Below are 13205 nucleotides of genomic sequence, written 5' to 3'. Positions count from 1 at the left end.
AGTATGTGGGTGCATTCTTGAACGGGTTACCAATTGCGACTCTACTATCGTTGTCATCGACGAGGTCTGCTGGAGACTGCCCCAAGCAGTTTGGCAAGGCCAAATCTACGTTGAAAGACCTCGAAGCCCGGTCTGTGTCAACAGACCGAGCTTCGTGCAATGTGCAGATGGGGATCAGGAAATGGGCAGGCGCCGAGTTCCGGTATCCTGGGAAGTGCTGGCTCAAGACGAGACAAGAATGAGGTACTAAAATCGCTTGGGCCTGCCAAATCTTGGTTCGCCTACAAGTCATACGACGCTGGGAACGTCGGGTTCAAGCAGACCAGAGTTAGATGGCTGAACCCCGGTATCATGTAGTATCAACACAAATGTTGAAATCGATCCGAAGATTGCGTGTTGCCAATCTACGCCTCATTCCTCTACAATCCTTACCATCACGATAACATGTAGATGGTTGAAAATGCTGTAATATCCAGATTGGGAAAAACAACGCCAGGGTTGGACCTGTCACAACACGAACCGCAAGGGTTAGGAATGGCATTGACATTCTGGGATGGGACATTTAACTAGCATACTACCAGCGCCAAGGCAGTAAGCTCCATTGACAGCTATTTGCCCTTCGTTCCCCAATGTCTATTCCTCCTCCCTTGCAACTTTGCAATAGGCAAATAATGCAGCCCCTGAGATTTGGCCAGCATTCGAAATGCCTTGTGCTGAAGTGACATCACTTGCATCTCATTGTCCATCATGATGTTCGCTTTCCCTCCCTTTGTTAAAGCGGTACCGAGTATGCCCGGCTCGGCATCTCGAACGAGCACTGCCAAATTCAAGCCGATTGTCACTTGTTAGGTGCGCCCACGGCCAAGAGAAGCTTGAGGTACCGCATGAATGTGTCGTGCCTTCGCTAACCATCTCGGGGCTGACACCGTCAACATTGTCTCCAATGTCGGCAAAGAGGCCCTTTCAAGTGGCGCAACCATTTCGGCAGGCTAGCTTCAACGGTCCAAATAGGACTGCTGGGCGCCAAGGACGGGACGCTACCCCATAATTACGGCTGAAATGCAAGTCAGGTGTTGTGAAGACAGAAAAGACGTGCGATCCCGACCCTGATGTCTGGGCGATACGGCGCCCTTGCTTTCTTCTTCCACGTTGAACTTCCGCGGTTCATGTGCTACCCACTGCTGTTGAAGCGGTCTTGTATGCGGGTTTCTGCGTCTCCAACTGTGAGCTTCTCCGCATCACGAGCTTCCTGCGGGGGTGGAGTAGCTACAGGGACCAGCTACCCAAACATCACATAGCGGCAAACATCAGGTCGTGACCAAGAGGCACTGACTGTTGTCTGTGATGAAGTTGTTCGCGACGTTCGCCCTCCTGGCGCTGGTGGAAGGGGGCGCCTCACAAAAAGTCGTCTCGGCCAGCTTCCACCGAGTCCAGTTCCCCCTGGACCTGGTGCAGATCACGCGCCGCGAGACCCTCGACCTCGCGGCCCTCAATAACATCACCGGCGGCGGCTACTATTCTGAGGTGAAAGTGGGCACACCGGGCCAGAAGGCGCTGATGCATATCGACACGGGCAGCAGCGATACGTGGGTCGTCGACAAGCAGGCCGACTTATGTAACAGCCGTTCTTTGCAGCGCCAGTATCAGACGGGCTGCACCGCGACTTTCAACTCGAGCGAGAGTTCCACTTATAAGCTCGTGAGTACTAATGGGTTTGACATCACGTACCTGGACGGAAAGAATATCCAGGGAGACTACATCCAGGATGTTATCAGCTTCGATGGGAAAACAATCAAGGACCAGCAGATGGGATTGGCTATTCAGACCGTCAAGAGTTCGGGCTTGATGGGCTTGGGTTTCTCCGAGAATGTGGCAACGCGGCGTCAATATCCCACAATCCTCGACAACATGGTCACGCAAGGCCAGATAGGCCGGAAAGCCTACAGCATTTGGCTAGTATGGATACCAGCCTTGCCCGTACCAGCAGGATCCTCACTAATCGTACATTACAGAATGACCTATCGGCGTCCGAAGGCACTGTGCTTTTTGGAGGCGTCGACACGGAAAAGTACATTGGAAAGCTCACCACGCTTCCGCTCGTCAAAGACTACCACTCGGGCAACATCACTAGCTACAGCGTAGCTCTGACCGGACTTGCGATCGAAACCCCTGACGGGAAAGCAGTGGAAATGGCTGCAGATTCCTTCAATGCCGCGGCTGTTCTCGATTCCGGCTCCACCGTGTGTCTGCTGCCAGAAAATCTCACCAAATCCATCTGGGCGAAATATGGCGTCATTGATGCAGGATATGGGTTCATCGACTGCAAATGGGGAGGAGCCATGGGCGAAGGCCACTACATCGACTTCGAGCTTACTGGCGTCAAGATCCGAGTCGCATTGGAGGAGATGGTCCTGGATAACCTCAATCCCATCATGGACCAGCTCGAAGGCCTCACCCCCTTTGACAAACCCTGCATGTTCGGGATCCAGAATAACGCCGTCTTCGATGTGACGAGCGACAAGTTCGCCATCCTGGGCGACACCTTTTTGCGGAGCGCGTACGTGGTATACGACGAAACCAACCGGCAAGTTGGCATCGCACAGTCGAATCTTAACTCGAGCCGGTCCAATATCATTGAGCTCCGCGCCAACGGGACTGTCTTGCCAACTGTTACGGGCGTGGCAAGCCAGACCACAACACCAGCTCCGACACGGACAGCCGGCGAGAGCGTTACTCGTCTGGATACGATTACGACGGCCCCTGTGACGCCTACCCCGAGCGAGTCGGCGAATGCTGCGTCTCATCAAGGTGCGATGTCTTCGCGGTCCGATGGATCCATAGTTATGTTGGTAATGTCTGTGTTCGCCATTGCGGGCGTAATGCTTCTGGTGGGTTGACTTTCATCGATAATCTACTTTGGTGCGCCAGAGATGTTGGTTCTTCAGCAGGTATCCGCATTGCAAGGAGTTTTGGAAAGCATCCTGTCCGATCGCAGGGACTTCGTCATATAGTCCTAATAGTATTGTTCCGTTCAAACTTGAGGTGGCTGTAGACCTGGGTCCGTCCCGCTGTGACTCCCAGTCATGATTCAGGTCGTCGTCTGAAGCCGGAGACGTTGTGGTAGAGTTCGAGCCGTCAACGGGTACCAGTGGAGCGGCTGCACCCGAAGGGGAAATTTTTTTCATGCGCTTTTCGTCACCCGCGCCGAAACGGTGCGGCTTTTCACTTCACCTTCCACTATTTCCTCCCGAACTCGGCTTCACCTTGACTCATCCTCTCCTGCCATTCAGTAAAGGTAACACCGGGCCTTTGCATTATATCGCTCCCAAGCGCCATCTTAGACAACGCTTCCCCCCCGAGCCCTCCGTTCTCACTTGGACGACCGACCACATAGTCTTGGTCTCTGCCCCTCCATCGGAACCCCTCCAAAAAACCAATTTACCCCTCCACCCCACTCATACACACGCTCAACGCTCTACACACACTCTCACACAATGGCCACCGACCGTGTCACCTCCGTCGACCTCACCGGCCTCAAGAAGATCGGCCAGGGCAAGGTCCGCGATGTCTTCGAGGTCGATGACAAGACTCTGCTCTTTGTCGCTTCCGACCGCGTATCGGCCTTTGATGTCGTCATGAAGAACGGTATCCCCGACAAGGGCGCCATTCTCACCCACGCTTCCGTAAGAAACTCACGCCCGGCCGCCCATCATCACCGGGTCACACATGACAACAGTTTTTGTTTTTTTGCTAAAGCAACTGAATTGTAGGCCCACTGGTTCAAGGTCCTCTCGGACCGAGTCCCCGGCCTCAAGACCCACTTCATCACCCTCGACCCCCCGGCCGGCCTGCCCGCCGCCGATGCCGCCCTCATCAAGAACCGCGCCATGCAGGTCCGTCGCCTCAAGGTCGTTCCCCTGGAAGCCATCGGTACGTATCGCCATCTCACTCCCAAACCCCCCACCCCAGCACCCACGGTTAACATGCCCGCAGTCCGCGGCTACATCACCGGCTCGGCCTGGAACGAGTACAAGGCCAAGGGCACCGTCCACGGCATCAAGGTGCCGGCCGGCATGCAGCAGTCCCAGGCCTTTGAGACGCCCCTCTACACGCCCAGCACAAAGGCCGAGCAGGGTGAGCACGACGAGAACATCCACCCGGACGAGGCCGTCAAGCTCGTCGGCGAGAAGTACGCCAAGCGCGTCGAGGCGCTGTCCCTCCAGCTGTACAGCGCCGCGCGGGACTACGCCAAGGACCGCGGCATCATCCTGGCCGACACAAAGTTCGAGTTCGGCGTCGACCCCGACACGGACGAGATCGTGCTGGTGGACGAGGTCCTGACCCCCGACAGCAGCCGGTACTGGCCCGCCGACAAGTACGAGGTCGGCCGCGACCAGGAGAGCTTCGACAAGCAGTTCATCCGCAACTGGCTGATAGAGCAGGGCCTCAAGGGCAAGGAAGGCGTCACCCTGCCCGAGGAGGTGTGCAAGGCCACGGCGGAGAAGTACAAGGATGTGTTTTTGAAGCTGGTGGGTAAGAGCTTTGACGAAGTCGTTGCGCAGTCGTAAGGGGGCTGGTCGGCGATTCGGGATGGGTTTTTGATGCGATTGCTATACCAGGGGTTGATGCTGGCTGTCCGCCAGAGCGGACATAGAAAAAAAGAATAAGGGAATACGCATGTGATTAATCATTGTCTGGGTGGAGGATTGAAAGCCTGTGCCACGTTCCAGTTTCGCGACCTTGCCAATTTCCTCGGGTAGTTCATTTACTTTTCTGGCTTACACGTTCATCCTCGTCAAGACCCTGAATTCCGGCCTTGGTACTCAAATACCTCTCACATGGCTTCGAAGCCTGAAAACCCGAACGGAACCTTGGCTCAATAATGAGACGCGGCTGACTCTTGGGGCTGGGTTTTTCTCTTCTTTTTTTGCCATCAATTTCACGCACACACGGGATAAGTCTTGCCAACATGGGCAGTAGTCTTGTCTAGTTCTAGGGCATCTAGTAAAACGTCTACGCGTCCAGTTTCAAGCGATCCAGCATCGTGTCGATCTTGCCAAGTAATATCTGGTAGTTGATCGCATCTGACGCGAACTCGTCCTCGGCCACCTCACCGCCCAGGGTTTTGACGCCTTCATCGCCTTCGCCATCCTTCGCAGAGTCCACAGCAGGTGACACTTCCTTGGGAGTAGCAACGAGGTCATCTTTTTCGTCGACCTGCTGCTCGCTCTGTGCGGCGATAGTCTCCGTCATGGCGGCGTTGATTTCACCCTCCTCGTCCATCATCTCATCCAGGTTGGCGTCCTCGAAGCGCAAGCGGAAACGCTCGCCTAGGTAATACCGGATATCGTCCAGCAACTCAATGGTATCCGTCTCCTGGCGGTTCTTGAGTCTCTCCGCACTCTCCTTGATGAGCTCCGCAAACTCGGGCTCGTCAATGTAGTCCTCCAGCCGATCGGCAAGGTACCGCGCTGCAAACTCTTCTAGGCGCTGCACCCTCAAGTCCCAGGCCGCATGGATCACGTCGTAGATGTTGATAGGTTCCATCTCGAGCTGGTCCTCCCGCTCCGCCGAGGCGTGGGTGCGATCGGCCCATACGTTGTTGTTGCCGCTTCCCAGGGTGCTGATGGCCTGCGCCGCCTTGGTCTTGAGCTTGTCGAGGAAGAGAATGTCGGCCGTGTACAGCAGGTCCAGGGCAAGCTCCAGGGGACAGTCGACCTTTTCGGTATACAGATAGGTGAGAACAATCTCGAGGACATCAGGCATACAATCCACCGTGACAACATGGAGGTGTTCTGAGTTTTGCGCCTCCTTGAACTCGCTGGAGAACATAGTTTCGAAATACGGGCTGCGAATGAGCATCGCCTTGTGCACGGGATACACCACTGACTTCCTAGGCTTTCGCTTTGGCTTATCGCCGTTGGTAGTCGGGCCGAGTGGGATCCCGTTGAGATGAACGACATCGTCGCCGTCTTCTGTGTCATTCTCTGTCTCGTCGCTCTCAGGCTCGTGCGCGCAGAGAAGGCAGTCGGCGAATATCGAGTTGTCATGCCGCCACTTCACGTCACCTACCCTCTTCGTCTCCACTACCATCTTGTGACCCAAGACCTTTTCACGGTAGAACCGCTCGACCTGGCCCTGCGCGCGCTTCACCTCGTCCTCGTACCTCTGACGCGCGAGACGGCGGTCGTTGCCGGCGAGAATCGCCTCCCAGAGCTGCTCGATCTCGAGATGTTTGCTCAGCTTATCGACACCGGTGAGAACCTCCTCTTCCGTGACGGTGCTCCGGGGGTTGACCACGTCTCTTGGTACTTCGCCAAGGTAGAGATAGCGGAGGGCGACCTGGAAGGACTCCAACGGGAGAGTGGTCGGGAGCTTCCATGTCGTGGTTTCGGGTGCATCAGATAGTTTCTTCCTGAAGTATGGTGTCCGTGCCGCGAGGAGGAACTTGTGCAAATCGAAGGATTGCGCAGCCGCAATCAAGCTGATGTCCGTCGTCTTCGGGACGTACTTTGAGAGGAGACTGGTGATATGCCCTGCCCATGGTTGCAAGGGATCCGTCGATTTTGAGTAGTCATACTCCAAAAGAAGATTCCGTATCCTGTCATTGAGGGCGTTGTAGATGCATCGCTCTCCTTGGAACGTGTTCCTCTCAGCAAGAGCGCCTGGTTCGGTCCAGTCAGCGACACTCACATTGAAGCGTGGCGATACTCACCGGACTCCAGGAGTAGCTGTACGAGTTCCAAATGGCCACATAGACTGGCCTTAACACCCCTGATTAGTGACATCCCAGCCATGTCCTTCTAGGAGACTTACAATAATCAGGGGGGTGTAGTCAAAGCGGTCCTTGCCGTTGATGTTCACACCCGCCGAGATTAGCTCTTGACACGTCTTCAGGTCACCCCTCCTGCAAGCCAGCAAAAAGGCTTCAAACTCAACAGACTGGTCCAAGGGGTTATCCTCTCTCAGTACGCCATTTTTGATCAATTCATTCTCGTTTTTGAGCTGTATTTCGAGTTCGTCTTTCCGAAGCACCATCGTGAAGGCTTGCCTGGAAGAACGATCCAGAAGCGTCTACAGCCAATATCCCAGCAGAACAAAACTAAGGGAGCAAAGGCATCAAAGAGGCGAGGCTTCCCAGGATTGCCTTTAGATCTTGGCACATCAAGGAAAGGAAGTTAGGAGCCTGGGAGCGTCAAGTCCGATAACTCCATGCTCATGAATCGCCCCCGCACGGGCCACTTGAGACTTCCCTTACGTGACGGCCTCTTGCACATCATCGGTGCCCCACCATCAACCCCTCGGCACTCTTATCGATAAGAGCTATCTGAATTTGGCCAGAACAGTGGATCCCCCTTGCGCAGGAAAGGAACATCTCAGCTCCGACACTAGCGTCGTTGCCATGGCATCGCACCCCGGTTGTTTACCGAGCTCGATCTTGTTAGTGCCCATGCAACCATCGTTCACCAGCTTTGACTCGCAGTGCACCTTTCCCGGTCAACCACCACCAACAGCTCCGATACTAACAACAGCAGGCTCACGACGCCGCCTCCAACTGCCTCTCAACTTCTATGGATACAAACAAAGATTCCCTCTAATCAAATTCACTGCGCGTTGTATCCAAGATGACTTCAGAGGCGGACAAGTATGAGGTGCTGGAAAAAATCGGTACGCACACACGTTCACGACCTTTTCCCTCGTCGTGCAATTCAATTCCCCCAAAGAATTCACAACTGACAGATGCGATGAAACAGGCCATGGCTCCTTTGGAGTAATCCGCAAGGTTCGGAGAAAGGTCGATGGCCTCGTCATGTGTCGGAAGGAAATCAGTTACCTCAAGATGTCGCAAAAGGAGCGCGAGCAGCTCCATGCCGAGTTCCAGATTCTCTCAACCCTCCGCCATCAAAACATCGTCGGCTACTACCATCGCGAGCACCTCAAGTCGACCCAAGACCTCCACCTCTACATGGAGTATTGCGGCAATGGCGACCTGGGCCGCGTCATCAGAGATCTGGCCGTCAAAGGACAGCGCGCGCAAGAGTCATTCGTGTGGAGCATTTTCTCGCAGCTGGTTACTGCGCTCTACAGATGCCACTATGGCATCGACCCTCCCGAGGTTGGCAGCAACGTCCTGGGCCTATTCAGCACAGCTTCCAAGCCCAAGACGCCGCCCGGAACCATGACCATCCTGCATCGCGACCTGAAGCCCGAAAATGGTACGTTTCGTCACTCCACCAACCGACAACATGTTTGCTAACTACAAGGCAGTCTTCCTAGGAGAAGACAACTCTGTCAAGCTTGGCGATTTCGGTCTGTCCAAGATGATCCAGTCTCACGACTTCGCGTCGACCTACGTTGGCACACCCTTCTACATGTCGCCCGAAATCTGTGCCGCCGAGAAATACACCCTCAAGTCCGACATCTGGTCTTTGGGATGCATCATTTATGAGCTCTGCGCTCGCGAACCCCCCTTCAACGCCAAGTCACACTTCCAGCTCGTCCAGAAGATCAAGGAGGGCAAGGTGTCGCCTTTGCCCAGTTGCTATTCAAGCGAGCTCATGGGTACTATCAAGGACTGCCTGAGAGTCAATCCAGATCACCGCCCAGACACTGCGCAACTTCTCAACCTTCCGGTTGTCCGGTTGATGCGAAAGGAGAGGGAGGTTGTAGAGCTCAACAAGGTCATCAAGACCAAAGAAGACTCCCTGGCGCGCCGAGTGAAGGAGCTGGAGGAGAAGATCACCGCCTTTGAGGCCGACAAGGCTTCTGTCAGACAAGAAGTCGACAGTTCGCTGCGGAGAGAATGGGAGGTCAAGGCCCGTCTCGAGATTGACCGACAAATCAACTCGGAGATCGAAGCCCTCCGTAAAAGATTCGAGAGCGAAGTGCAGTCTCGTGTCGAGGCAGAGCTACAGAAGAAGGCCGTCAGCATGGCCATTGAATCTGCTCAGGCACACGACCTTGGCAGTTCCTTAACAAAGTCCGAGTACCCGCGGTCCTCAGTGGGCAACGGCAGCGGAGACGAAGAGCTCTCGACCTCGACGGACCTCACCGATATCTCATCCGACAGCCCTCTCACGAGCAAGAAGGCTACTCGCACGCCCTTTAGCCGAGCCCAGACCATGTTTGTTGGTGGTATGGGCACTCCCATGGACATCGAGATGGCATCTCCTTCGCCCATCAACATTGCTTCTCTGTCGCTTTCCCCTCGACGCACCGCCGCCACCAGAGTGCCGAACCTTAACAACGGAAACATTTTCTCCGAGAACGCCGGCGCGTCTAGCGATCCCATGTGGGATCTTCATCGCGACACCATCAGCATTGACTCCGACGACGAGGACGTTGTTCCCTCGCCTACGCGTAACATCAAGTCAAGACAGAACCCCTTTACATCCAAGGATCGCCCGGTTCTGACCTCTCAAAAGTCGGTTCCCATTTCTCGGGTCAAACCCCAGTTCTCGGCGACCGGCTTGAACCAAAACAAGACACTGCCCACTCTGCCCAACATGGCTTCAAACCCCGACCTGAGCCGTGGCCTTCGCGAGCGGGGCCAGTCACCTACCCGCCGATTGAGTAAGATTCCTTCTGCGGCGAACTTGACAGCTGCAAGCGGCGGCGAATCTCCAGGCGGCCTTTCCCGCAAGAACTCTACCAAGAAGGACCAGGAGCCCCTTGGCAAGCTGGCGGCTAAGAACAACATAAAGGGCAGAACGCTGGTCGAACTTCAGCAAGCCCGAGCAGGCGGCCGTCCCCTTTCTGCAGTCATGTCCGGCGGCGAGAACATCAGCCCTAAGAGGACGTTCAAGGACCGTATCGCGGAGCGTCGGGCCAGTGGCGGCGAGCCTGCCGCGGTGTGGGATCCTGAGCGTGACGAGATGCCGAGTCCGTTCCTGGTGCGACGCAAGCCCATGGCCAGAGTCTAAGATGATTTCTTTTCTATTGGCATAACACGAGCGTTGGGTGGCGAAGATACCAAAGCATGCACACGGGTCATTTATGGGGTGTTGTCTTTTTCTGTTGTCATTACTCTCTTTAGCATCACTCTCCTTTGTTCTGGCGGCACCGAAAAAGTTGGAGGACACTCCGATGGAGGTAATTGTGGGTGTTTATTCACAACAACAATCCTGAGTCCCGGTGATGATCAGACGGGACTCTTGAACTACACACTTATGAAGATGGTTTTCAGAGGTGTTGGATTGGGATGGAATGGTGTTGCCGGACTCGGCTGGGTGTGATTTACATTGCAGACGTTGTTACGGCGTTGGGTAGAGTGTTCGTTGGCCACTTGTTCAAGTTGCATCAGGGTAGCAGGTGTAGTTTTATCAAGGACGAGACAGTCTCCATCTTCAAAGCATGTCTCGTGTTTCCGTTTGCATATGTACTGACTGTGTGATGTCCCGCATGCTCGATCTTGCAGTTCTGGACACGGCATGCAATACGATAGATTCACACGCCAACAGTTGCCAGCGGCAGCCTCAGCTCCCCCGAGTTACTTGCCCTAACCGGTACACGGTCTCCATAGCATCCGGTTGCCTTCGTCAACTATGGGTTCGTCTCAAACATTCAAAGTCCAAGACATCATGGGCTTGGTCAGGGCAAGGAAACGGCCAGACAACGCGAGACATTGCACATTCCAGACCCCTTCGAGACTCCACGCCATGTTGTCTCCTTAACCCGTAACCGATGGTCACATTCTCGACCGAGACACCAAACGGCGAAGGAGCAGGAAACACTTGAAAGGCATATTTGCTTTTCGCAGTCGTTGTCAGCCTTTTGTAAGCAAATCGTTTGTGAGACCCCGCCCCTCTTGTACATGGGGCCAAGTTAAACATAACTCACCCGTAAGCACCCATCCACGTCATCTCTCATGTTCTCATCACTCGCCTTTTAAGAAGATCCTAGTTTTAATGATATACATGGCGGGAGTAGCTGCCTGCGTGCCGGTTTTTACTGGTATGTACGTATGCATGTATGTTTCAGAGACATTGATCCGTCCGCATAAGCGTACAAACGGCTGGCAAGACCCCACGCGCTAGACGCTGTGAGGAAGATCAGTAGAGACTATGTGATATGTGAGGGGGTGGGTGTGAGGGATTGGGGAGCACGAGCTTGAGCATGTGTTTGCTGATCATCACTAAGCGGTCATCATGGCGTTGAAACAGACATGATGGACGACGTACGTGATTGCGGGCTTTTCCTGCATTAGCTCCGTCTTTTTGACAACAGACGGGACGGGCCTGGGGATGTTTCCATTTGAATCAACATCGTCATCCACTTCCCGTGGTGACAGCTGCTGGCTGCGCGGGCCAGCAAGGAAGCTCACTGGGTTCGTTCAGTCTGATGCTCCTTTCGCTTTGGGAGTGCCCTTTCTCTCGCGGGAGCATACATGGTGCCCTCTGACGCGATTTCGGGGCTTAAGCTCAACCCAGATACTAGCCGAGTACATGGTTCGTTCATCAGCTCATGATGTTAGGCCCAAGTCGGCTTAGGCTTGGTGTTTCCATGATATGTTTGCTTTTCCTCCCTCGCTTACTTCATTTAGACTTCTTCCAGGTCACCCCCCTTTCTCCCGCTTCCAGCTCAATGGCCTGGCTGGGGTTCCTCGCAATCCTCTGGCATGCGAGAAACCGAGAGTCACGAAAGCTTTGGGCACAGGGTCGATCAGTTCTGCGGAAGCGATGCAGCTTTTGGTCGAAAAGCCCCGAAAGAAGAAAAGAGGCCCCGCGCGTCAGCGGAAGCACGGCCAAGAGGGACACTTGACGGCTCCTTCTGTTCTGGCGTGTTGTCAATGTTTCGAGACAGTCAAGGAGAGGCTAACGAAGTGGTTGTCCAAGTCGGACTAGTGCTCCGCGAGAAGCTACCCTGAAGCTGTTCAGGGTCAGACATGGGGTTGCATTTTGCTTGCTTTGTCGAAGAACAGGGCTGCTTCGGAGGAAAGCCAGATTTATCACTTCGTGATCGTGATGGACAAGATCTAGATGTGGTGCTACAGTATCTCATCTCTCGGACCCTAGAGATCAGTTTCCCTTGGGGTGGAGGATTGTTTATGTCTGTCTGTGTCTCAGTTGTATAGACTAACGACAGTTTGTCTCAAGAAGCAACGAGCCGGAGGAACGACGACATTCCTTCCGTTACGGGTTGTGATACTGGCGATTTCCGAATCAGCCCGACGCGAACTAGTCTTGAACCGTTCTACGTTGAACGTAGGGTTCAGGCGAAGAAAGGGCATGCTTCCCCAAACACATTGTCTCAAGCCACGCGAAGCGACAATGGCTTCTAGCCGTGCACTTACGAGCTTCCAACGCCAGCCACAACGGCAGCTAGAATAATCAACTCAGAGCACACGAGGGAGCGAGCGTTTTTTGTTTCTCGCTTCGTGGTCAGTGAGACACGAGTGGAAAACCCATGCGAATCGTGCTCGACCGTCCCCTTAAAACCTCCATGGCTGCCTATTGGCTTGTTCATGAACCCCCCGGGCAACGAAAGCCAATCCGACCAACCAACCACCCCAAGACTACTCCGCTCTAGTCGAGACACCTCTTGTCTCTCCGGATGGAAGGGCGTTTCTTTTTCCCACGGATGGCCCTACCGAGAACAGAAGTGACGTCCGCGTTGTGGGATCGCCAATACGTTCGTTGCTCGGGTTTGTCAAGCTATACTATGCAGCCCGCGGTGGCAGGGCACGGAGCACCGCGGGAACAAACGTTGCTTTTTGTCCAAGCCTTCCAAGATACCATGTGCGAGCATCACGGTATTTGGGACATTACTCGCCTTGTCTTGCTTTTTCCTTGCCCGTACGACAGGGTACTTTCCGGCTCTAAGCCAGGCTCGCAGATCGACCGCCGACATTAGCTGGACTGACTGATTCGACCCTCGGACTGAACCCCAGGCTGATGTATGCATACGATCCTACGTCTAAGGGCCAGGATAGACGCACAGTCAAAGGGAGAGGACGAACGACAAGCACCATGATGCACTACGCAGGGGAACACCGTCAAGGGGCCAGCTTCCGCAACCGCGTAGCCGCTTCTCGAGCTCGGAGCACCGTGTGACCCCTTTCCGGGTCGATCTTTCAATGTTTGCTAACGCAAGGCGCGCCTGCGGCACAGTCGCGTGGAGGATCGGACACTGACCAGTCATAGGATGGATCATCACCAACCGCGAAGGTGCATGATGGTGGAATGCAATCATCTTGCTGCTTTACC

General features: G+C 54.6%; 4 protein-coding genes across 4 annotated transcripts; 3 read left to right on the top strand and 1 right to left on the bottom strand.

Moving 5' to 3' along the window:
• Positions 1–1344: 1344 nt before the first annotated feature.
• Positions 1345–2897, top strand: ColSpa_02809 (putative aspartic-type endopeptidase opsB; the record flags this gene model as incomplete). The annotated part of the gene is made up of 2 exons (XM_049269021.1): positions 1345–1956; positions 2013–2897. 2 exons carry the CDS (start codon positions 1345–1347, stop codon positions 2895–2897), a joined length of 1497 nt encoding a protein of 498 aa, XP_049124978.1.
• Positions 2898–3494: 597 nt separating this feature from the next.
• On the top strand, positions 3495–4568 carry ColSpa_02808 (phosphoribosylaminoimidazole-succinocarboxamide synthase; the record flags this gene model as incomplete). The annotated part of the gene is made up of 3 exons (XM_049269020.1): positions 3495–3683; positions 3771–3930; positions 3994–4568. The coding sequence occupies 3 exons, from the start codon at positions 3495–3497 to the stop codon at positions 4566–4568; spliced, it is 924 nt and encodes a 307-aa protein (XP_049124977.1).
• Positions 4569–5013: 445 nt separating this feature from the next.
• ColSpa_02807 (ankyrin repeat-containing protein) lies at positions 5014–7038 on the bottom strand (the record flags this gene model as incomplete). Its single annotated transcript, XM_049269019.1, has 3 exons — positions 5014–6665; positions 6716–6731; positions 6817–7038. The coding sequence occupies 3 exons, from the start codon at positions 7036–7038 to the stop codon at positions 5014–5016; spliced, it is 1890 nt and encodes a 629-aa protein (XP_049124976.1).
• Positions 7039–7625: 587 nt separating this feature from the next.
• ColSpa_02806 (G2-specific protein kinase nim-1) lies at positions 7626–9923 on the top strand (the record flags this gene model as incomplete). Its single annotated transcript, XM_049269018.1, has 3 exons — positions 7626–7668; positions 7755–8216; positions 8269–9923. 3 exons carry the CDS (start codon positions 7626–7628, stop codon positions 9921–9923), a joined length of 2160 nt encoding a protein of 719 aa, XP_049124975.1.
• Between the last annotated feature and the right edge of the window lie 3282 nt (positions 9924–13205).

The sequence above is a fragment of the Colletotrichum spaethianum genome (assembly GCF_022836535.1).
Source record: "Colletotrichum spaethianum MAFF 239500 DNA, contig05, whole genome shotgun sequence".
Classification (NCBI taxonomy): Eukaryota; Fungi; Ascomycota; class Sordariomycetes; order Glomerellales; family Glomerellaceae; genus Colletotrichum; species Colletotrichum spaethianum.
Note: the sequence above shows the minus strand (reverse complement) of the source record. Positions and strands in the feature narration are given on the sequence as shown.